Source organism: Marmota flaviventris, chromosome 10, assembly GCF_047511675.1.
Source record: "Marmota flaviventris isolate mMarFla1 chromosome 10, mMarFla1.hap1, whole genome shotgun sequence".
NCBI lineage: Eukaryota > Metazoa > Chordata > Mammalia > Rodentia > Sciuridae > Marmota > Marmota flaviventris.
In genome coordinates, this window is record NC_092507.1 from 88,217,206 (window position 1) to 88,240,352 (window position 23,147).

Sequence of the window (23,147 nt, forward strand, 5' to 3'; positions counted from 1 at the left end):
AAACTGATTAAAATGTTAGTTATTTAGGTCATACTGACATCTGCTGGTAAGAAAGTAAATTTCATAAAAATTGTGTTTTCTTCAAAACTTGTATTTGCATTCTGGGTTTAACAAATTAGGGACTATAAATGATAATTTCCAAATCATAGCTCAAATTGATTCAAGTGGCTTGAATCCAACTCTCTTTGGATTCCTCATAATGGCCAGTAGCATCCTTTAAATAGAAGCTTAAAGTCATAAAATAACTTTTAAATCGTAACCTCTTCCAGTATGTTGTCATTATGTTTTTTGGTCCTAAAACACTACAAATAGTGGAGTTTAATTTGGAACTCACCTTCAGAAAGTGCTCCTGGGGATACAGGCTTAGGTTGTGGAGGGGTGGCAGCCAGCTCCAACAGAGCTACCCTCAAGGGTAACATTTTTTGCCAGGAAGCATAATGTGGCTATTTTAAAATCTACTAATTCAATACTCTGATTTAGGGTCATGGGATTTTGCAATTGATCAAAAAAATATACTGATCATTAATGTGTCCCTCTTTTTTGTAGATGTGGAAATTGAGACCCAGACAAATTTAAATAGTTTGGTCACCTAGCTGACATTAGAAATTTTCCTGATTTTCCCTTTCCAGTCTTTCCTTATATAAGTTGTCTTCACTAGCTATCTGTTGCTTATATTTATTACTTAAGCAAAAAATGTACACAAATTGCTTAAGAGTTTACATTTAGCTTATTTCCAATCAATGATTCTGACTTTCTTTAACTAGAGACATATTATTAAAATATACAGTGTATTATATAATATTATTCTCTAGGGTTTCAGAAATATGTATGTATTCATATGACCTTCCCAGAAATCAGGGTGCATTGTTTATTTCTTCAGATGTGAAAATACAAAGAGGCATGTGGATTAGAGAAAAAAAAGTCAGAAATAATTCTGTGAGTGATACAACTACCTATGGGGTGTGTGTGTGTGTGTGTGTGTGTGTGTGTGTGTATCTCCAGAACAATGGAACAAGATATACTCTTCCAGAGCCAGTCCCCAGCGACTCGCTCCCTCCACCCCTCCAATTGGACTCCTACAGTTTCCATCACTTCCAAAGAGTCCAATTATAAACCATCAATTGATTAATCCATTGATGAAGTCAGAGCCCTCATGATCCACTCACTTCCCCAAATCCCCACCTCTGAACACTCCTGTACTGGGGACCAAGACTTCATCATATAAGCCTTTGGGGGGACATTCCAGATCCAACCCAAAATGATTGGAGTCACAGAATCATGTACCAGATGTCTTATCAGTAATATAAACACATCCCCCCCTTAATTTTCTGTTCCAATAGAGATTTTAAAACTTTGTGAATGACACTTGCATTGTGAGAAAGTGTCAGGTAGATACATAAATCAAATATTTTGTAATATAATGCCAAGCATTTTTTTTATTCCTTTAACAGCAGACCTGCTAACATGTGGTGAGGCAGCATCCCTGGCCTCTACTCACTAGGTGCCAGTAGCATCCCCCAGTTGTAAGAACCAAAAATGTTTACAAACATTGTCAGATAATCTTTGGGGGAACAAAATCAGCCCAGTTGAGAACTACTGCTATAAAGTATGGCTTCTTTCTTCAGAATTTGTTTTTAAAACTACTTTAAGATTCTGACCAGGAGTTTGATTCTTTTGCTTTTCAAATAAAAGAAATAGAGTCATCTCCAGATTAGATATTTGCTTCATTTAAATATCCCTCTGTGCCTTGGCTTCAGAGGGTTCCTTAATTTTTTTTTCAATATTTATAAAATATTCATTTTTATTTCTTTTCATGCTCTAATTTTAGTTTGACACAGCTATACTTCAAAATAAAAAAAATAATTTGAACTCTTGGCAAAATTGCTTTTTTTCTATGACAACTTTTAAAAAACTATTTTGATTTTCTTGACACTGTAAAGTTCTTTACATGTTATATTCTTTGAAAACTAAAGCAACCTGCAGTTTTAGGACGGGTATTTCATCCTTATTCTGCATATAAGAAAATTAAGTGGAATTAGGACTCAGTATATGTTCATGGTGTATCCAATGTTCTTTTTGTTTTGCCCATGTTAAGTACATTTAAAGAAACTATTTGGGTTTTACATTGAGGGGCCTTCATGAAAAGGGAAAACAGGAAATGGAAGTATGAAGGAGGGATTAAAAAATAGGGAAAAGAGAGAACAAAGTTGGGAGGCCCCTAGTGATAAATGAACAAAAAAACTGGTATGGGATAGAGAATAATCTAATCTTACCATTTAAGTCAGCCCCTTCAAATTCCTCCTCTATTCACAGTATTGCCTTCCCTCCCTTTATACCCCTCAAATTCATGTACTGGTACATGCACAATTAGAGACTGTCCCTCTCCCAAACAATTTATTCACTCTTGACCATGGGGTCAAAGCTGGGGTCTTTTCAAGGGAAAAAATATGAGCAACTTTCTGTTGCTTCCAAATGGTTAACTGTAGGGACCAGGAAAGGATCAGATCTGCCCCTGCTCTAAACCTTGGAGTAGCATTTCTGAAAGCACTTCAAAAACTGCCTGAAGCTTATACTGTCTTCAAACCTTCCCTTTGACAGCATTCTATGAATGAGAAGTCTTCCAAATCCTGCAGCAAAGTGTTTTGCATGTTAACAAATAAAATTTAAGAGTGCACAAAGTTGGGAAGATTGATGGGAAGCAAATGCTCTAGATGTGATATTAAGTGTTGCGCTGCTTAGCCTGAGTCTCTCTCTCCTGGATCATGTGGGGCAAGAGTAGGAGCAGTTCAGGGAAAGATGGTGTTAGTAGAAGTCTAGCCACAAAACAGGACTCTTTGTAATATCTACTGGGCTGCACTTTGATTTCATATTTCCCTTATTGATAACTGAAAACATGGTCTAATTAACTTATGTTATGCTTAAGGCAAGTTTAAAAACACAAAATGGGAAATAAAATCTGAGAATATTTTCCTAATGGGAAATTTTCTCATAGAGTAGGTAGCTGATATTTCTCCTTCATCCTTAGCAATATAACACAATATAAAGAAGTTTACAAAAACACCAGCCACAAAACCATGAATCTGCTTAATTAACATACAACACATGGAGAGTTAAAGTTTATTTTATTTGTCTGAGAGTGGAATACCAGAAGGCAAAAAAGTACTTTCAGGGTTGGGGAAAGCAACTTTTTAACCTGACCACATTAAGACATGTACATACTCTAGTGTAACAAACAAACAAACAATAAAAAACCCAAAATATAATGAACTAACTGCACAATGGCATCAATGTTGGCACATTAACATGATTATTTCACTATACTTGAAACTTTGAGAGTATACAGGCACTGTGTAAAGAGACGAAGGTGGAGGGAGAGAAGGACGGTGAGGAGGAGGAGGAAGAAAAAGTGATGGAGGCCTAATTAAGTACCCCTTGTCAGCAATTAACACAGACTGGGTGGGACACAGACACTGATAAACAGCACAGTGGGCAAACTTAACAATGAACTGATGTGGACTTCCTAGAGAATTTCTGCTATGACTCAGTACTTATTTTTTTTTCTTGTATCTGTGTAATTGAAATTTCACCATGATAAATAGTGTCTTGGATCTTATTCAAAGAAAAAAAAAAAAAGGAAACAAGTTCTGAATGCAAGCATTTGTGTGTAATACACACAGCTGTTTAGTATCCATGAGATAACCTATTCTTTAATAATAAAGATCTTTTGATATTGATTTTCACTTCTGCTAGTTTCTACTTACTCATTCTTCCAGAAGTTATTTTACACATTTTCTTAAACATACTCCATGTAAAATATAAGAATTAATATACATTCTCCAAGTCATATTCAGTCACAAAATACAGTAACACATTTACTCCTTGCTGCATTTAAGTTGCATATAAGAAACACAGGCTGCATTTTTGGGTGATCCATGCAGTAGACTCACAAAAATCAAGCAAACAACTAGACATCTTTTAGCTACTAAAACTTATGCTCCCAGTCACAACAGACTTAGCAATAAAAACAAACAGCACCTAACTTTGCATCCAAACCATGCTGGGCAGAGCTAACTCTGGTTGGAAGGGTCATAGGGAAGCACTGGTAGTCACGTCTTCTCCTTGTTTTCACATGAGATTGAAACTTCTCTTCTCACATGGCTTTTCCCTATACCGCAGGCTTTTGCTAAAGAGGCATTGCAGGCTTCAAATTAAAACAATCAACCTTAGTGAAAAAGCTGAGAAATGCCTTTCTTGACTTTCCAATTCTGGAAACAGCTTGCTATAGGTCATTAAGGCGAATGCCAGGAATCAAAGCAATTGTAAAACAGTCTCGAGATGTAAACAATAAAATTGTCAACCAAGGCATTATAACCTTAGGTGAAAATTCTTCATGAGAAGACCTATGTGGATGAGACTAGCTTCTTGGTTTTTGAAGTTAATGTGAATTTTACATCCTAGAAGTGCTGCATATTCTTTTTCTACTGTAGAGACTTCTGGAATAGATAAAAGTTCATGTTGCTGCTTAAGAACAAAAATACATAGCATGGAGAAGCTACTCAAATACCAAGCAGTTTTCAGGTTTGTTTTTGTTTTACTTTCACATTTTACTTTTATGATTGGCATATGGAAAACCAAACTGGGAAATCATAATGTTGGAGTATTTTAAGGGCATGCTATCATAGATATTAACAAGCTTATTAATACAATAAGACCTCTGCAGAAAGTGTTCAGCTCGATGCCACATTCCAGAATAGCCACCATTGGTTTCTTTTTCCAAATTGCCCATGTTTACAGGTTTCACAAATATTCCTGAAGTCTTCCCAATGTGCTTGGCAATGATAAAATTCATGGCAATATCATCACAGTTTTGAGTTTCATCTATCAAAGCATGGACAGTTGCAGGTTGTCTCTGAAAGAGTTCAAGATATTTGCTATTGAAGAATGAGGCTCCGATCAGCACCATGGAGTACTGGTCACCATTTCCAAACCCTGGTGTTTGTAGTTCAAAACCTCCATAACTATAGATACCCGATAAAGTAGAGACATGCTTTCTAGGAACAAATCCTACAATTTGATCAGGGAATTGCTGAAAAGAGGGAAAAGAATAATTAAGTATGACATTTATTTAGAGCAGACATAGTGAAAAAGACTATTTATTATGAAAGATTGAAACTGATTAGTCAACTTTTCCTTATTATACACACACACACACACACATATATATATATATCTTAATTTCATCTAACTCCGGGTAACTTCATAAATCTGTATCCTAATAAGGTAACAGGTCAAATTCCATCACACCCCAAATCTCTCTGGAAAAAAAATTCTAACCCCCACAAATATTCTAACATTATCTGATCTTAACAAATTCTAGTCACCAATGACTCTAGTCCTTCCAAGTTGCTGCAAGAAAAGTTGATTGCAGGAAGGCTATTTATTGTAGGAGACAAGATACAATATAACAATTTTCAAAAAATGTTATAATCTCTTAGGAATATATAAAATTGTGATCTATATGTATGATTTTACTGTTTTTCCATGTTGATTTTAATGTTCTTGAAAGTCACTGTTGATTTTAACCAATGTTATATTTTATCCTTTCTCAGCTTGGGTATTTCTTTATTCAAAATATGTAAATTATACATGAATATATAAATTACAGATGTATTAAGATCTTTGAAGAAAAAAACAAATGGCAGCAAAACACTTCATACAATTAAGGTGAGAGTGAAAAAGATAAAATGAAAATCAACAAAAGAAAAACACTGAAGCATAGGAAAGAGGCAAGAACTTATGGGATTGAAAGATTTAGTTCACTCCTATAAAATATCAAGAGTTTCATTCACTTGTTGAATGAACACAAATCAGGCTGAGTTAAATATCATTCCAAAGAACACACAGTCTAGGGAGGGGACATTACAGATAGGTGAACAAGGAATTACAATGATGTGAACCATCTGCAAATGCAGCTGGGTAAATCTGAGGGGAGTATGGAGGAGAGAGTAACAACTGTGTTGCTGGAGGCAAAACAGAAGGTCAGGGGATAGGGGATAAGGGCCGGGAAGCTTCAGAGAAGTGCCATCTATACAATCTATACAATGAAAGAAATTTCAGATGGCCAGAGAAGGAAAAGAGACCACCTTAAATGGAGGTACTCAGATGAACATCTACTTGATCCTGCTTGCCTCTGGACCTCAAATTGTAACATATGTAGGGCACCAATATGACTCACTGCATGGAGCAATGCACAGTGGATTGAAACTGTTTTTACTAATAATACCTAAAATCATATTTATCTCCTCTTTATTTATTGTTCTGTTAGATTGTTGTATTTAATCACAGTCTTTGTATTCTGCCTGCCCCTATCTTAACATGTTGGGTAAACTGATTTTTTTTAACCTGAAATAGAAATCTCACAGCATTACATTAGAACTTTTTGCCTAGAAACCTTTATTTACAGGGCTGAAAAAATTGCTGATATGATACTACACTACACATGAAGTTAAAAACTGCAGCTTTTAGAAGACTGATATCTACAGAGTACTAAGACACTCACCACTAATATCTAATATTATATGCCAAGTAGCTAATGGAAGTAGGTAACTATGGCACAAATTAGACCAAATTATTGGGTAGCACAGTGTTTTATCACTTTACAGGTGTTCTGGGTTTAGGTAACTGTGGTGTGACTTATAAAAGTCAACAATTATGATTACATATTTAATAGGAGAACAAGTGAGCAATTTATGTCTACTTATTCAAGCTAGGATTTAGGAAAAAAACAAAACAAATGAAACCCTACCATGGTACATGCCAAGTTATCACTGCACAATTTCTAAACAATGGTCGCAGAACCATTTGTATGAGACCATTTTTTATTATGTATCCATTATGTCAGGAAAGTCTACACCTAGAGCCCAGGCTGTTGTTCAGAGTTAAATTATTTCATTAAATTAAATTATTGTTGATGCAATAAATGCTTTCTGTTTCAAAAAGTTAAATATAATATTAATACAGAAATATAGTTCTCATTTGAGACACATGTCCGTGGCTTATGGAAACATATATCTGCATTCTAGCCTTTATTGCACCAGATTATTTCCTCATTGTTCTCTGGAAGGTAATTGCAGTTCTTTTTCCTAATATTCCAAAATATAAATTAAGTATACATAAAAGATACTATAACTTCCAGGTTGGCTTAACTAAGGTCATAAATCTTGACAAGCCCACAACAATTTTATCTCTTTTAGATAAGTACCATCTACATTGTTTTCAGTAGACCCCACATTAAACAACGTTGCCCTGGTTAAGCACTAGATAAAACCATATACATGTTTCATAAAGGATACAGCATCATTACCTGCCAAACTGAGAAAGCAAAAACAAGGTCCTGGGCACTGATGAGTGTGTCATCGTCTATCATTAATACCGCTGAAATGAAATGAAAAAAAATTATATTGAACAGTTTGGAAATAAAATAAAAGTATTAAGATATAGTTGTATCTATGTAGATAATTTGAATGAAGTATTTTCTGACTCAATTAGTAAACAAGAAATGTAATCTTGGAGCAATATGTCTAGTAGAAAAAAGCTATTTGAATTATACCTGATTTTATAACTGCCTGAAAGGAAAATTGTCATGTAATTATCATCCGTCATGCTAGAAACTAATGAATCTATAAATAAATAAAGCCAAGGTTCTTTTAAGCAAATTAAAACCTCATGCAGCTGTTACAAATGTGAGGAGAGTGACAAAATTATATTTAGCATAAGCTTAATGGCCTCTGACTGCATTCTGTAATACAATGATATATATGATAGCATATCTTATTTATTTATTTAACAATATTAACCTCTTTTTTATTGTTGTAAGATGAAGATGTACATGCTGTCCTCCCCAGGAAACTTCTTGAGACCTTGGAAACTGCTCATTAAGCTTTTCAGGGTGGTTTCTTATAATAAATTCCTCCATTTTTCTCCAGACCATTAAGATAGGCAGGAAGTCAGAAATCCACACCCCTAGCCCTGGTTAACTGCAACTCTTACAGGCTCAGAAGCCAGCTTCAACTTACCATTGGTTTCGACCTCAGGAAAGGCCTGGAGTCGATTTCTCATTCTGTTTGTGGTTTGTAGTTTGAAGATCACAGGAACAGGGTGAGGTCCAAGAGAATTCCATAACTCATCTGGTCCCTTCTCCCCAACATTGTTCCACACCACAATTATTTTGTGCAGATGCGGCACTGCCTGATAGTGGTTTAGAAGTCTCAATAAGAGATCCGTTCTATTGTACGTCTGCATGATGAGAGTGAAAGAATCCAGGGTGGACTTTCCCTGGGATTTTACTTCCCTACGCAAAGTGAGCATCTTGTCTTCTTTGACATTGGGAAGTAAATTGGTTAAAGCCCCGGCTACCAATAGTAGCACAAGGATGATCACCAAAGAAAAACGAAGCACCCGAATCCCCATTACTCGCCCAGGAAGTTTGCAGAGATGGCAACACCTGGAGTAGAAATGGGAATAAAATAGAGAATGTCAGCATTCTTGCCGGTCACCATGTTTTTTATATATTTTTTCAATGATGAGAGGGTCAAACTTATATTGGCTGATTCAAGTTCAGTTCTCCTTTACTCTACAATAATTAAGTTAGCCTGTGAGATAAAAAATACAGTCTAATATTCTTTTCCTTTTGGTCTTGCTTTTTTTTTGGTAGTTGTAGACAAAAATCATATATACCTCAAATAATAACTGGGCATTTAAATTTTTTTCCTAACAATCTAGATCTGAAATTATTTTTAAAAGAGATTGTATTTCCTCCAGTAATTCAATCATTTTAAACTTGTATTTTGGCAACAGATTTTTTTTTCAAATAAAATGATATATGGAACATACTTAAAGCAGAAGATAATGGTGATAGCAGCAGCAAACAATTACAGAGGGTTTATTCCTTATCAGGTCCTGTATATCAAGAATGTGCTTCATATGCCATAGTATGTATTTATTCAACAAAATAGATACTGAGCACTCACCCTGTGTAAGGAATGTTCTAGATTCTGTGGATATAGCAATGAATAAGACAAGGTGTCTGCTCTCAGTAGCAGAGGAGATAGCAGGGAGAGACAGGTAGACAAATTCAAAAGATAATTTAGGATAGTGGTAATGAAGAAAGTTATAAACCAGAGGGATATGATAAGCAAGGGCCAGGTTATGTGGGGTCTTGTCAGCCTTAATAATGTATATGGATTTTCTCCTGAGTGAGGAGAAAATCACTCAATGGGAAGCAACTGGAGGATTTTGATCAGGAGACTCATGGAATCTGATTTATTTTTGCTTCTTCTTCTTCTTATAGTTTAGATTTTTATAGAGATCGATTAAATAACTTTCCCCAAATAACACGGCACTGCCTGATAGTGGTTTAGAAGTCTCAATAAGAGATCCGTTCTATTGTATGTCTGCATGATGAGAGTGAAAGAATCCAAAGTGGATTTTCCCTGGGATTTAGGTAGCAGAGCTAGTAGTTATGTCAGGAAAATTGACACCTAGAGCCCAGGCTGTTGTTCATTATATGGGCTACGGTGTCCTGTCTCCATTCAAATTCAGGCTTCCTGAGCATCTTGTCTTGCGATACAGAGCACAGGTGTTATATACCCAGCTATGCATTCTTTCTATCTTCCTCCAGATACTTAAAGGACTTAAAGAGGTAGCCACAGAAGAGCAGTGAACAAAGGTAAGTGAGGCTTATTTACTTCATTCGTTAAATTTTTTTACCTAATCAGATATCTCAGTTATATATATGATAAAAGTCTAAATCTCACAGACAATTTTACAAAGATCCAGAACTGATTTCCTGGTTTTCATACAATTTAATTTCTATGTTTGCTGCCTCCCATTATAACACTATTGTTGTCTTTTCAATGATTTGTTTTTTTATCCTTTTGCTATTTCCGCTTCTGACTCCAAACTATTTATTCCTCCACAAGCCTCTGTAAGCCTTTTAGGTATGTCCTTATTTTGTATTTCAGCAACGGAGTATTCATATCCATTTTAGCAATGTATGAATTTAGGTTAACATAACTACAGCCATCTTGAGTTGTAACTATCATGATTTCCCCTGAATAGCCCTAGTCAGTTTTTCCTGCACAGTTTCCCAACAAACCATAAACAAAACCCTTAGAGTACTAGGTGGAACTTTACAAAGGGACCTGGCTCCAGGATGAGCCTGACTCTTTGATGTTAACCAAAGATAAACCAAGTACATTCCAGCTAGGATGAAACTACTTTTGTACTAACCCATATATACACCCCCAATTCTGATCCAAATTGAAGGGCTCCAACTGGTCTTGCTTCTACCGAAGACCACACTTCTGTCCTAAGTCTCCCAATAAACTGTGCTCTCTGCAATCTTGGATCTGCCTGCCTCTTTTAACTTTGGTCCCATGGTAGCTGGTCCTTATACACTAGGACTCACAGATCTATTCTACTACTCTGTGCAAGAACAAAATCAAGAAGTGAGAAAAATGAATAATTCAAAAATTTTTATTTATGAAAAGACTGAAACCATAAATCAATGAGGAGTTTCTAATCAACATTTTAAAAATATCTTTAAGAAAAAAAAAATGGGTTTCTTAAAATCAGAAGGCATGAGATATATATTATTCTTAATGACTTTGATCCAAGGTCTATCCCTTTTTGCTCCTTTTGGAAACATTTTTCTTCTTAGGCTATGCTGTAGACAGATATCTCATTTATTTACCGACAAAGATGATGAAGCTGAAAACAACTTCTCACTGCTAACCCATGCTGATGGCACAGAGCTACCGTTACTGTTCTCCCTGGCATAACACTGCCTCTGTACATCTTATTTTTGGTTCTCTCCATCTTCTTGGAAAAGCACACTATGTATACATGCACAGAAATATCTAAGCTCTTGATTTCACATCTCGTGGTGAAGTTATGCAATTGCCTCTAGGCCACGATGCCACAGGCAATCCTAAGAATAGTCAACATCTCTCTGTCTAATTGAGTATTATATCCAACTAAATTTTACTTTACTTTCCAAACAATGCCCAATTAACCTTCTGTTTTTCCCTAAGGAGACTGTGTAGTGGTTGAGTTAATGTGGCCATCATATTCCATGATCCTGTTTCATGTTGTACGTTCTTTTGTAACTGTACAAAATTTTCTCTATTGTTGAAGGACAAGACCACACAGGCCAAGCCTTTACCATCTCCCTTTGAAGTTTATGAGAAGAAAGAATTCTCAACATAACAATGTCTTCATGATGTGACAGTATGCTAGGGCATGAGCAAACAAAGGCAGGGCTTATTCACAAGCACAAGGCAATAGTCATTGTCCTAGCAGCTCTCACTTTTTAACAGTTGAGAATGAAAAAGCAATGCTACCTTTATAGTAACTTTTAGAGGTATTCTCTCCTGGACTTTTTCTGTAGTTTGTTCTATTAAGAAAAGCAATGTCTGTGTTTCCTTTCCTCTCACGGTCTCACTCTATTATATGAACTAAAAAAATTATTTCTGAAGTAAACTCGGCTTTACTGTGATTATTTTTCAAGGACATTAATTTAAGGCTTTAGAGTACAAAATTTTCATCTTATATACCCTTTTACTAAAACAACACTTATTGTTAATATAGTCATTCGAAGACAAACCATATGAATTAATAATCTTGATTCAAGGGCCTTTAAAACTTTTTAAATACTGAATCAAAAGCAGGTCCATAAAACATTTTCAGTACTACATAAGAATGGCCAGATATAAATGCTTGGGGAAAGAACCACTTTGATAACTGCAGTGAAGTGTATCTAAAACAAGATCTTCTTTCACTTTCTGCATACAGAAGTGTCTAGTCTCTAATGTAGACATTGGTAGTTTACTATCTGGCAATTTAGAAGAGAAAAAGTAATAAAAATTAATTGTTAAAGACTATTGTAAATATACAATGTCAAAGCCACTCGAGAGATTACTTCACATTTAGTTACAATTTTAAGTAGGAATTTTGTGGGAGGCAACATAGTACATGACCAGCATTTGTCTCCTCTTCTGATTGGTGTGGCATTGTCTGCCACCTTGTGATCTGGTTGCCTAGGTAACCCAGACTAAAGCCCAGATCTTTAGGGTGAGTACTGTGTCTTCAAGCATGGGTATGCCTTCCTACATCCCTGTGGGTAGAGCTACACTCACCTGTTCCTTTGTGATACTACCCCTTGCCCTGTTTAGGTTAGAATGTTCCATGGAAATACCCTTTGTGTGTTCCTTTCTCTTACTCTTCCTTTGGGTGTGGCCTTCCTAGATGTCAGTCAATCTGCTGACAGCAGACATCATGAAGTTAGACTCAGCCCCTTGAAACCTGATCCCCTTGCCTTATTTGAATAGCTTCTCCTCAATAAAAGGGGTCAGCACTTGAGGACTCTCTCTCTCTCTCTCTCTCTGCAGACCCCTAAGGTTAGAAGAGCCGTCACAGCACCCTCAAATAAAAAGGTATTTCTGTCTCTTGTGTGGTTATTTTGCGCAGCCCAGTTCCCCTGGAGTGACCCTGAGTGTTTTAGTGGAGTGCAACGTGACAGATGGTGTCCCTGGGTGGGCAAAAGGTCTGAGTGTTTAAGTTGCTAGGAACGCAACAAAGTTTGTTCCTTTTACCCACTCTAGAAAATTTCTCTCTCAGAGAACTTTTAATCCCCTACTTTACCTCAATCAGAAAGGTTTCAGAAGATATTAATAACTTATATTTTTAGAAACACTGCAAATATTTCATTTTGCCTTAAATAATGCAGCCTAATAAAATTATATGAACTTTTTAGTTTGTATGGAAAAGCAAGAGAGAACTTTACAGACTGCACTGCAAGTGACACACTGCAGTAGGCTGATGTCTAGCTGCTACTGTAAGCACATTAGAAGCAGCTTTAATATAGTTTGGAAAGTAGTAATGACTTTATGGCTATACGGACCTCATAGTTTATAGCCTTCTTCTCTTCCTTTCTAGAGAAAGAACCTATCATCCCATTCAGAGGTTTGGGCTTTGAATGTGAGATATGGGAGATGGGAGACAGCATATCTGTATAACCTGTGTCTTACCTGTAAAGAACCAAGAAGAAACTGTAGGTGCCTCCCAGTTCTCTTGATCTTGATTCCTAAATATTCCTTTTTAAAATTATGTCTTTATATATTTACTGACACCCTGTCTCGTTCCAAAGAGGATTGGATAGCTCTTAGTCTATTATCTTTCTGTCCATTTCTCATCCCCATGACCACAGATTAAATATAACTTTGATAAACACTATAAATATCAGTAAAACAAAAATTTTTCTTCTATTTATTATCTGAAAAATCAAAGATCCCCTAACAATATTATTTGTACCTATATTGGTTTACTAGTCCTTTATAGGTTGAGAACAGATTCTTTTAGCTATTTTTTATGCAGTGTTATTCCAGCATCTTCCACACTAGAGGTTTTCAACCAGGGACAATTTGCCCTCCAAAGGGCATATGGAAAAGTCTGGAGGGGAGATATTGCTATCTATGGGGTAGAGGTCTGGATGCTGCTAAACATCCTATAATCCCACAGCAAAGAATTATCTGCCTTAATATTCAGATAATGATAAGGTTGAAAAACCCTGCTCTACATACTAGTTACTAAGAAGATGTACTTGAACATGATGGGGAGGACTACCAGACAAGTAGCATCCGAAAACCCCACTGCTATTTGTTATACTCAAACAATAAGGGTGCAAAGCCATGTCTCTAAAACTGCCCCAATAATTACATGACTCACTGAACAAACATATAAATTCAGGCAGCTGGAAGATAGCTCACGGCTACCTAATCCAGCTTCCTGTTTTACAGTAAGAACTCAGGGTCCAGGGATAAGGATCTTGCCTAAGGTCATGAAGCTGCTTTTGACCTGTCAGTCACAGAGCCAGGGCAAGAATTTCCTGATGGTACAGTCCATGACACTTTCACAATGCTATAGTAAATTCTGTAAGAATGTATCAAAAAACTAATATATCAGACTGTCACTAAGGTACTTGTCACTTGGTATGTTGGAATTCTTTTACAGTTTTAATGAAATTCACCCCACTAAAGTATACAGTTCACTGGCTTTTAATATACCCATGGAGTTTTGGAAATATCTCTATAATTTAATTTTAAAGCATTTCCAATATCCCAAAAAAGGAACCCAGGCCCATTAGCAATCACTTCCCTTTCTATTAATACCAATCCCCAAACTCTCCCCTAGCCCCAGGAAACCACTAATTTACTTTCTGTCTCAATGGGTTTGCCAATTCTAGACATTTCATATGAATAGAATCATATAATATATACCCTTTATATCTGACTTATTTCACTTAGCAAAAGCATTTTCAAGTTTTTTCAAAATTTATACATGTTGTAGCATTTACCAGTATCTCATTCTTTTTTTTTTTTAAATTGTCAAATAATATTCCATTCTATGGACACATCACATTTTGTTTACCTGTTCATCAGTTGCTGGACATTTGGGTTATTCCTACACTTTGGCTACTATGAATTTGGTGCTATGAATACTCATGTACACATTTTTATGTTAAATTGTTATCATTTCTCTTGGATATATGCTGAGGAGTGGAACTGTTGGGACATTATGTCAGAAATATTTAATATCTGAGAACTGAAGCATTATCTGAAATTATAAAGATTTTTTCTTAAACATGAACATAAGGTCAAGTAAGAAAGTAAATAATACATGGTCTATGAAGCAATAGTTGCATTCTCTCCTGTACAGTCTTTAAATGAATCAGCAATTTGAATTATCAAAGATCTGCTATTTGATTATTTACTACATCATCTATCAAAGTTTCCTAGATAGAGCACTGTTGAGAATTCTTTCCTGGGGCCTAATCTCTTCAAACTGGAAGAACAATAATTATCCAGAGAGAATTTGTAAATGAATATGCCAGAGCACACATGAACAAATATTAGTTGTCTTCAACTTGTAAGGTAGAACTGCAATGAGCAGCTTGGCATCATACAATGAGAAACTTTTATTTTCATTTTTATGTCACAGATGGTAGGAGAATGGTAACTATGCTACCATTTCACTGTGAGATTTGTCTGAAACCATACAGATTGCTTCTCCTCTGGCTCATTCTCTAGGGTATGTACTTGCTTAAAAACCCATGATTATAGAATATAGATTCTCAGAAAAGGGCCTGAAGCTATCAAGAAATAAAATCACTCCAAGGTGGACTGCAAAGGTCAATTCAGAACCTGGATTTTCCGTCTATGAGCATGTAAGATGAGATTTGGAAGAGACACTTGTACAACTGATGAACAATTTCTGGCCAGGTTTATTATGTGCATGACACTGTTCAAACTGAAAAAGAGTGCACAAATACTGAATTCCAAAATGCCTTTCCTCTTACCAGTACTGTATACAGCAAACTATTCCATGACTCCCTGTACTGGCACATGCTGTTTTCTCTATCTACAAAGCCTCTCCTTCTCTCCATCCGACAAGCCCCACACTACATCCCTTTCAAGCATCACCTCTGCTGTGAAAGTTGCCCTTGCTGCAATCCTTCCTCCATGCTCCTGTGAACTCTGAACACAGTGCTGCTAGATCTTGCTTCCAAGCATCACAGCTGTGCCCCAAGCTTTTTTTTTTCAATCTAAATGCCTCCTGAGGGAGTTATGGCAGTCATAATAATCCAGAACACTGTCTGGATCATTTTTTTTTGTGTGTGTAAGTGCTCATAACTCTTGCCAGTTGAATGGGGAGAGGGACTTAATGTTCAAATTCCCCTAACCTTTAAAATGGTGCCTAAAACTTGAACAGAATAAACTCAAATTAAATGCAAATTAAGTCCAATTAAGACTAGACAACACACGAGAAATCTTTCCCTGTGTAAAAAACCAGGGTCACCACCCATATGGTAATAGGACAGCCAGTCTTGAAATGTGACCTTAAGCCCACAACATATAGGTCACTTTTCTGCTTTCAGTTCTTTGGCCAATGTACTTCATAAATAAAAGATGTCTCCAATCTCTGATTTTTTTTCACATCTTTCCAAAGATATTCTGCATTGAAATATCTTTGGATATTCCTGTTTCTGTGGAAACTCTTGATGAACTCATCTGCCTTAGGGGGAAACCATCATTTGTTGGACAACATCCTCCTTGTAACACTCCTAAGGGAGGTTTAGGCGGCAACAATCATCAAAATATATATTATTTAATAAGATAGGCAACATACCTGATTTAACAGATAAAGTCTCACCTATTTGACAAATGAAAATTTAGTTTGCAGGGCTGGGACTGTAGCTCAGTGGTAGAGCACTTGCCTTGCATGTGTGAGGTATTGGGTTTGATCCTCAGCACCACATAAAAATAAATAAATAAAGATTTTTTTTTAAAAGAAAATTTAGTTTGGGTTCTCAAAGTGACATAAGCTATAGACATTGGATGGCTGGCAGAAAGAGAAAAACTAAGTTCACTATTGGCCAGAGTAAGCCTTTTCCATTAAAATTTAAGCAGCGTAAACTAGAATTTATGTAACTGTACAATATAAAATGCCAGAAAGAGAACATGAAAGGTCACTTTACTTCATGGTTTTTCCCAAGGTGCTATACAGTATTCTGCAAAAAGTTTTTAACTTAAGAATTTTACCCATATTCAGGAAATTTGTTTCTTTCATTGTTATTTTATAAATGCCATATGGTTCTTCTCATTTTCTACCAATTCTGTCTGAATTCTATCCTCTCCTTCCTAAACGATTTCATTTCACTTTTTTCCCCTAAAGAGCCCATCTACTCTTACAAGATTCTTAATTCCTGTTACTTTTTTTTTTGTGAGTCTAAATACATCAAAATAATTTAAATTGTTTTGTGTTAACAACAAGTACAGTAGGAAAAGCAGGAATAGGAATAGCCTTATAATGATAAAAAAAGGATCCGTGTAGTATCACAGATTCATCTTGTGATCTTGTATTTATGATCAATTAATTATACAGTGATCACTCTACTGTCATGTATATATGAAAAGAATAAGAAATTATACAATGATATGAATGGATCTTCATAATCTACAGCAACTGTATTATAGACTATTAAGTAATCTGCCTTTCTTATGTACAGTATAACTAATCATATATATGTATGTAAAATGATTGATAACTATTAAAAAACCCTATATTTCAAAGGCTTAGTTCTGCCTTTACTACATTTTTGAAACTACAGTTCTGAAAAAGAATTACTAAAACATATTGAGAAATAGCTACATTTATCACAGCATCACATTTGAATACATAGATGCTACTGCAACGTTCATTTCTCAGTAAAAGCTATGAAAAAAGCATTTTTGTACTGATTATACTACCTATTAAGTCCTCCTGCTGGCAGCCAGGTTGACTGGGCCATTTCTTTATGGAAAAATCAGGTTAGGATGGATAACAAGGGCATCATTTAGAATAGGGATATCAGTAAATAAAAGCCTGTTTCCAATTCCCTTCCTGATCTCACCCCCTTATCCATGGTGAAAGCTGCTCATCAGTTCTGATATTTTCTATTTTTCCTCTTCCCTTTTCTATACATACTATCATATTCTTTCAACATTATCAATTCATTGGAGTGTGCTTTACTATCATTGATAAAGGGGAAATAACACGTAAACATTATGTGTAATATTTTTAAAGTATCACCTGCTTCCTTCAATCCAGTCATTTGTTACTGAGGTAGACAATAAAGTCCTCCCTATTTGTGAAATGCACAGATATGAATTTTGTGAGAAGAAATTTCTTTCCAGCCTTGCACCTTCCTCCTGAATTGCCAATTAATTGTTGCTCCTGATGATAATGATGATGATGATGATGATGCTTGGAGATGATCAATTCCACAGACAACTACCTGCCCAGGATTAAGGGTGGCCTTATTACTAAGAGGTATACCAATGACTTGTAAGAATCAAAGGAGTCAATGTATCCTAGGAAGAAAACTAGAAATGGATAAAGCATCTTTAGCTTAGTATAGAATGGGAATATGTTTGCAGATATCTTTAGCTTAGTATAGAATGGGAAAAGTAATATGTTTGCAGATATGGTTGGTTTGCAGATATGGTTGCAACCATATCTGCAAACATATTACTTTTCCCATTCTAGGATACTGGAGGTTTTCATTTGAATCTCTATCTGTTTTAGACACAGGGAAGTGGGGGGGGCAAGATAGTTAGGCAATAGATCCTTGGAATATTCTATGGAACCTCTCCTTTTTACTCAACACTGATTTTCAGCACTTCCAAAATCACTTCTCTAAGAGAAACAGATTTCATATAAATGAATTATGACTTATAAATATTTTCAGATTTCAAATTTGAGGTAGAAGCAATCCCAATCGATGTGAGTTTTCTCATGTTCTTAGGGAAAAGTCAAACATCCATGGTGCTGCATCAATCATCACATACCATATGTCCAGCATGTCAGGTACCATGAACAGGTAGGTGTAGTTCCTTACCTCACTGAGCTTAGCAATAGTAAAGAAAGTTGTTATAGTTGTCCTTTCTTCATATTATACAATACCTCAGATTGGCAATGTTTCAAATTTTTAGTAAGAAGAGAAATAAAATATATCCATTCTATTTTGTAGATGGGACATGTGAGGGTGAGAATATTAAATAAATTTCCTGAGCCACAGAAAGAGTGGTAGGTCAGAACCAAACTCCTGACTTCTGTGCTTGAGCCACTTTGAATTATCTTTGTCATCTGTAAGGTCTATTTTCAACTTCATTCTAGTTTACAAGGATATTTCAAACTTACAGGTATTGGGGCTGGGGGTATATAGCTTAGAGGTACAGTGCATGCTTAGCAAGCATAAGGCCATAGGTTCCATCCACAGCACACATACATAAAGAATATGACTATTGACTTCAATCTATAATCTGGAGTAGTATTTCAATGTATCTATTCTGAAGAAGGCATTCTGGAGTAGTATTTCAATGTATCTATTCTGAAGAAGGCCTTCTAGAATTTTCTAACAGACACTGGCTGGTTCAAGTAGGAACTTTTATCTTCAAGAAAACCAAAATATCTTTATTGAAAATAATCTTTTGCAGATTAAAAATTCTTCTACTTTACCTACTTTCATAGCAGCATCATCAGCAACAGCAAAAGGCAGAAACAACCCAAATGTCTATCAATAAATGTATAATCCGTTCAGAAAATGTGGTATATATATATATATATATCTGATGAAATATTGGACTTAAAAAGAAAGGGAATTCTGGTACATGCTAAACATGCATAAACATGTTTATGTTAAACATGAAAACATTATGCTATGTGAAACTGGCCCAGTCACAAAGAAGGCAGATATTGTATGATTCCACACAGATGAGGTATTCAGGATAGTCAAATTCATGGAAAGAGATAGCAGACTATACTTGCCAGGGGATGGAGGTAGAGGATAATGGATAGTTGTTGTTTAATAGATATATATATTTTAGTTTTACAAGATGAAAAAGTTCTGAAGATTAGTGACAGAGCAATGTAAAAACACTTAATGGTACTGAGTGGTATAAAGTACATACTTTCAAAAAGAAAAAGGAAAAAAACATGCTACTTACCTCATTGTGTGATTAGCTTTTTAAAAAACTTTTTTATGGCTTCAGTGATTGATAGGAATAAGCTCCCTTGGCACTACTAAGAGAAAGAAAAGAGTTTTCTGTGATATTTTGTTAATCAGCAGAAAATGAAAAAAATAGCACTGCTTTTAATAGCAATGTCCATAGTATCTGAATTATTTGTAAATTATAATTTGCTATTCTGTGTCTTAAAAATTACATGAGGCAGAAAATGGCTTCCTGTTGATTGACACTAAAAATGCTACATTTTTGTTTTCATTTTTCTCCAAGGTCCAGAAGCAGAAAAAACTAACACCATTCTGAGCATTTATGCTTATACATCTGACACTAGAGCATATATGCCATAGAGTAAAACTTCTTCTTTTTTTTTTTTTTTTTTTTACATTTTAGGCCAAACATTTACTATGGCAAAAACATGTAAAATTTTGACATATACTCATCACATTTCTATTTAAATCATCTTCTATGATTTTTTTTAATTTTTTATTGTTGGTTGTTCAAAACATTACAAATTTCTTAACATGAGAAATTTGCATTTTTATTCAATTTCTGGATTTACAAATCTCTCTACTCTAATACACTATTATAATTCCTGTTTTCACCAGCAATTCATAGGGCATTCGATTTGATTCACCTAAAAAATTATGAAGTCTAAAATAGTGTTGCCAGGATAGATGAATGAGGATAAGAGATGGCATCTGTCCCATTCTTGCTGGTTGTTGCTGGAAAGAAGAAACCATGGTGGGAGAGGAACTCTTGCCCCTTAATTCTTTCTGTTTTCATTTCTCGGTCTTCATATGTCTCCCATAGAATATGCATAGTTAACCTACTGTACTTTGTTGATGATATAAACAAATATTTAAGAAGTTCTTAGTAAAAATGCATTTATTAGTTTTAAAATATTCATTACTACATCTACTTTATGATCTTATATATCCACTTAATCTTGTAACATGAAGAAACTAAGAATTCTAACTGTAGACTTTAGAATACTGTACCTGATTGGAGACTTGCAAGACACTGACCACCTAAATAGAGCTAATGAATCATTTTTTATTTTCCAAAGTCATGTTCTTGCATAACAAAATTATTATTATTACAGGGGAAAAGGAATGGATTAGGTTACACAAAAAGATTGACTGAGTGACAGATACTCATCCTCATTGCTCAAAGAGCATCTCATGTGTACAACTTACACATCACACAGTTCTAAAATACTAGACTGATTGATTTATCCTTCTCTTCACTTCAACTTCTCCTCTCCATAAAAATTCTTCCAGGGAAAGAACTTTACCTTACCAGGCTTTGTATTCCCAAGCCAAGCACAGAATCTGGCATATAGTAAATAGTCATTAAATGACTTCTGACACGACAACATATATAGGTTAACATGTGTGGGACAAATATTATTTCAAGATAATGAAGTAAGGCACAGTGGAATATTTTCCACTCATAGAACTTTTCCTAATTTAAACAGTGTCCACCTACACTTTTATTTGCACATAAAAATTCCTTTCGTATTGAATTTGGCCATTATGCTGTTCAAGACTGAAAGCTGTGAAGTAGCATTAAAATTTTTTTGAAAGAAGAAGGTCCACACGGTAATACCTTGCTTATATATTTGGGGTAGAGAGAGGGAAATTCAAGAGTCTCTAGAAATTGATTCAATTTTTCCAACATATTTCAAAACTGTCTCAAAAGGGTAATGTAGATTTCTCCATAAACCTGCTGAGAAATTTCACATTTGTACCAGTACAATGTACAATGCAGAATTAATTTTCAAAGGCAGAAAACAAAAACAGGCTCAAATTGCTACTGACCTTGGTAAGAGAATGCTAGAAATTGGTTACCGAAATTTTATTATTTCTATATCCCTTCCCTTAAACAGTACTGAAATAAAGCACTTTTGAAGAAAAAATTCTATTTCAAGGAAAATATTTATCATTGAACTTCCTAGTTTGCACCCAATGAAGGTTTCCCCAGCAGCATGACAAAACTATTACAAATATAAAAGCTTCCTAAAAAAGTAAATGTTACTAATTGAAAATATTTTTATGTTTAAATTAAAATAATGAAACAGACGCTAAGATAGGCAAAGACAAAATACTCTTCCCAGAACTTAATTTGTGGAACCTAGCAGTTTTTACACAGCATCTTGAAAACATCAACGTTTTTTAAAAATGCAGAATACCTACATTTTTCAAAAATCAAACTAGAGAATTAGTATCCCTCATATGGAAAGTTCCAAGAACGGGAGCAAACATGCATATATCCTGCAAAAAAAAAAAAAAAAAATTGTAACGCGAGAGTATTTTGCTGTCTCCTCACCTGAGTGCAGAAGATTGCAGTGGGGGAACCAATTTATTTGCTTGCAGCTGGGTTAGCATAAAACGGAAGGGGCGTCTCGCTTGCTCATTTTTGTTTTTTTCTTTTTCCTAAACCAAGCAGCGTGCATCATTCGTTGGATTTATAACCCGGGAAACGCGCCGCCTGCAAAGTGAGCGCCTGAAGCAGGGGACAGTCACGGAGTGGCCACCCCTCCCATTCGGTGACGCTCCACTTCCTGTTAGACTAAAAGGAATTCCCAAGAAGCTCGGTTTTGTAGTTTCCAGCCCAAAGTTCTTTCCTCCATCCCTTCCCATTTCTTCTGCAAGGTAACAACTTTTAATCATTCACGTGACAGACAACCTGACTTTATCCAAACAATTTCCCGGAAAGGCGTCCCGCGGTCTAGTCTGCCCGGCCAAGGCCCGCTGGGCTCGCCTCCTGGTGCCCTGCACACCCCTGTGCCCCGCTGAGCCGGCTTCTTACTGGACTTCCCCAAAACTGGCAGCGAGGTTCTGATAAGAATCATAGTGGCAGGTTGCTGCCCCGGGGATGACCTGGAAGCGAAAGGGACGTGTACGAATTACAGAGTTTCAGGGTGTCAGCGGACATAGACCGTCGGGGAAGCAACGCTTTAGCCAAATCTCAACTTAGTGTGACCTCTTTGTAAAGGGCTCTTTTTAAGTACCTTCAAGTCCTTCGGGAAGGCCGCCTTCCGCGTGACAGCAATGGAGGGGCAGGCGCTGTTTTCGGGGAAGGGGGGGATTACAAGGATTTAGGTGTTCACAGTGTTCACCCGGCAAAGCCATCACTTAGGCTTCCTGCGCACGGGCGGGAGAACACGTGGCCGCCCGGATTCTAAAGCATTGCTACCTACTGCACCAGGACCTAACAATGCCCAGAGAGGGTTAATGGCGAAGGGGCAGGCGCTGGACTCAGTGCATCCGGGAACATTGGTCGTAGGCGGTCGGAGTAGGAGTGAGCGGGCTCAAGCTCTCAGCTAGCCTAGTCTGCAAATGTCGCCACGTCAGAAAATTCTGCGTGAATTCAGGTAGTGGGACCTCGCCGGGATGAGCTGCGCAGATCCCGCCATAGCTGCACTTCTTTCCTCAACCTTCCTCAGCCTCCGCCCCGCCCCGCCGTAAGCCCCGCCCTCCGCCGGGAAGCCCCGGCCACAGCCCCGCCCACCCCCTTTTCCGT

General features: G+C 36.3%; 1 protein-coding gene across 7 annotated transcripts; it reads right to left on the bottom strand.

The window, feature by feature from the left end:
- Positions 1-3,105: 3,105 nt before the first annotated feature.
- Extl2 (exostosin like glycosyltransferase 2) lies at positions 3,106-23,068 on the bottom strand. 7 transcript variants are annotated; one of them, XM_027943160.2, is made up of 7 exons: positions 22,636-23,068; positions 22,311-22,504; positions 21,818-21,895; positions 19,605-19,680; positions 8,076-8,503; positions 7,364-7,434; positions 3,106-5,086 (listed from the first exon to the last, which is right to left on the bottom strand). In XM_027943160.2, the coding sequence occupies exons 4-7, from the start codon at positions 19,607-19,609 to the stop codon at positions 4,598-4,600; spliced, it is 993 nt and encodes a 330-aa protein (XP_027798961.1). In that variant the 5' UTR covers positions 19,610-19,680; positions 21,818-21,895; positions 22,311-22,504; positions 22,636-23,068; the 3' UTR covers positions 3,106-4,597. The 7 variants fall into 7 exon arrangements, with proteins under 7 accessions (XP_027798961.1, XP_071474197.1, XP_071474195.1 ...); XM_071618096.1 differs by lacking the exon at positions 22,311-22,504 and having other exon boundaries at positions 19,605-19,677; XM_071618094.1 differs by lacking the exon at positions 22,311-22,504.
- Positions 23,069-23,147: the final 79 nt, after the last annotated feature.

Excerpts from the sequence above, each read along its gene's own strand:
- Extl2 (XM_071618096.1), bottom strand. Across the intron at positions 7,435-8,075 it reads TCCTGAGGTCGAAACCAATG|CGGTATTAATGATAGACGAT; the intron begins GTAAGTTGAAGC and ends ATTTCATTTCAG. Across the intron at positions 5,087-7,363 it reads TTGCTTTCTCAGTTTGGCAG|CAATTCCCTGATCAAATTGT; the intron begins GTAATGATGCTG and ends CCCTCTTTTCAG.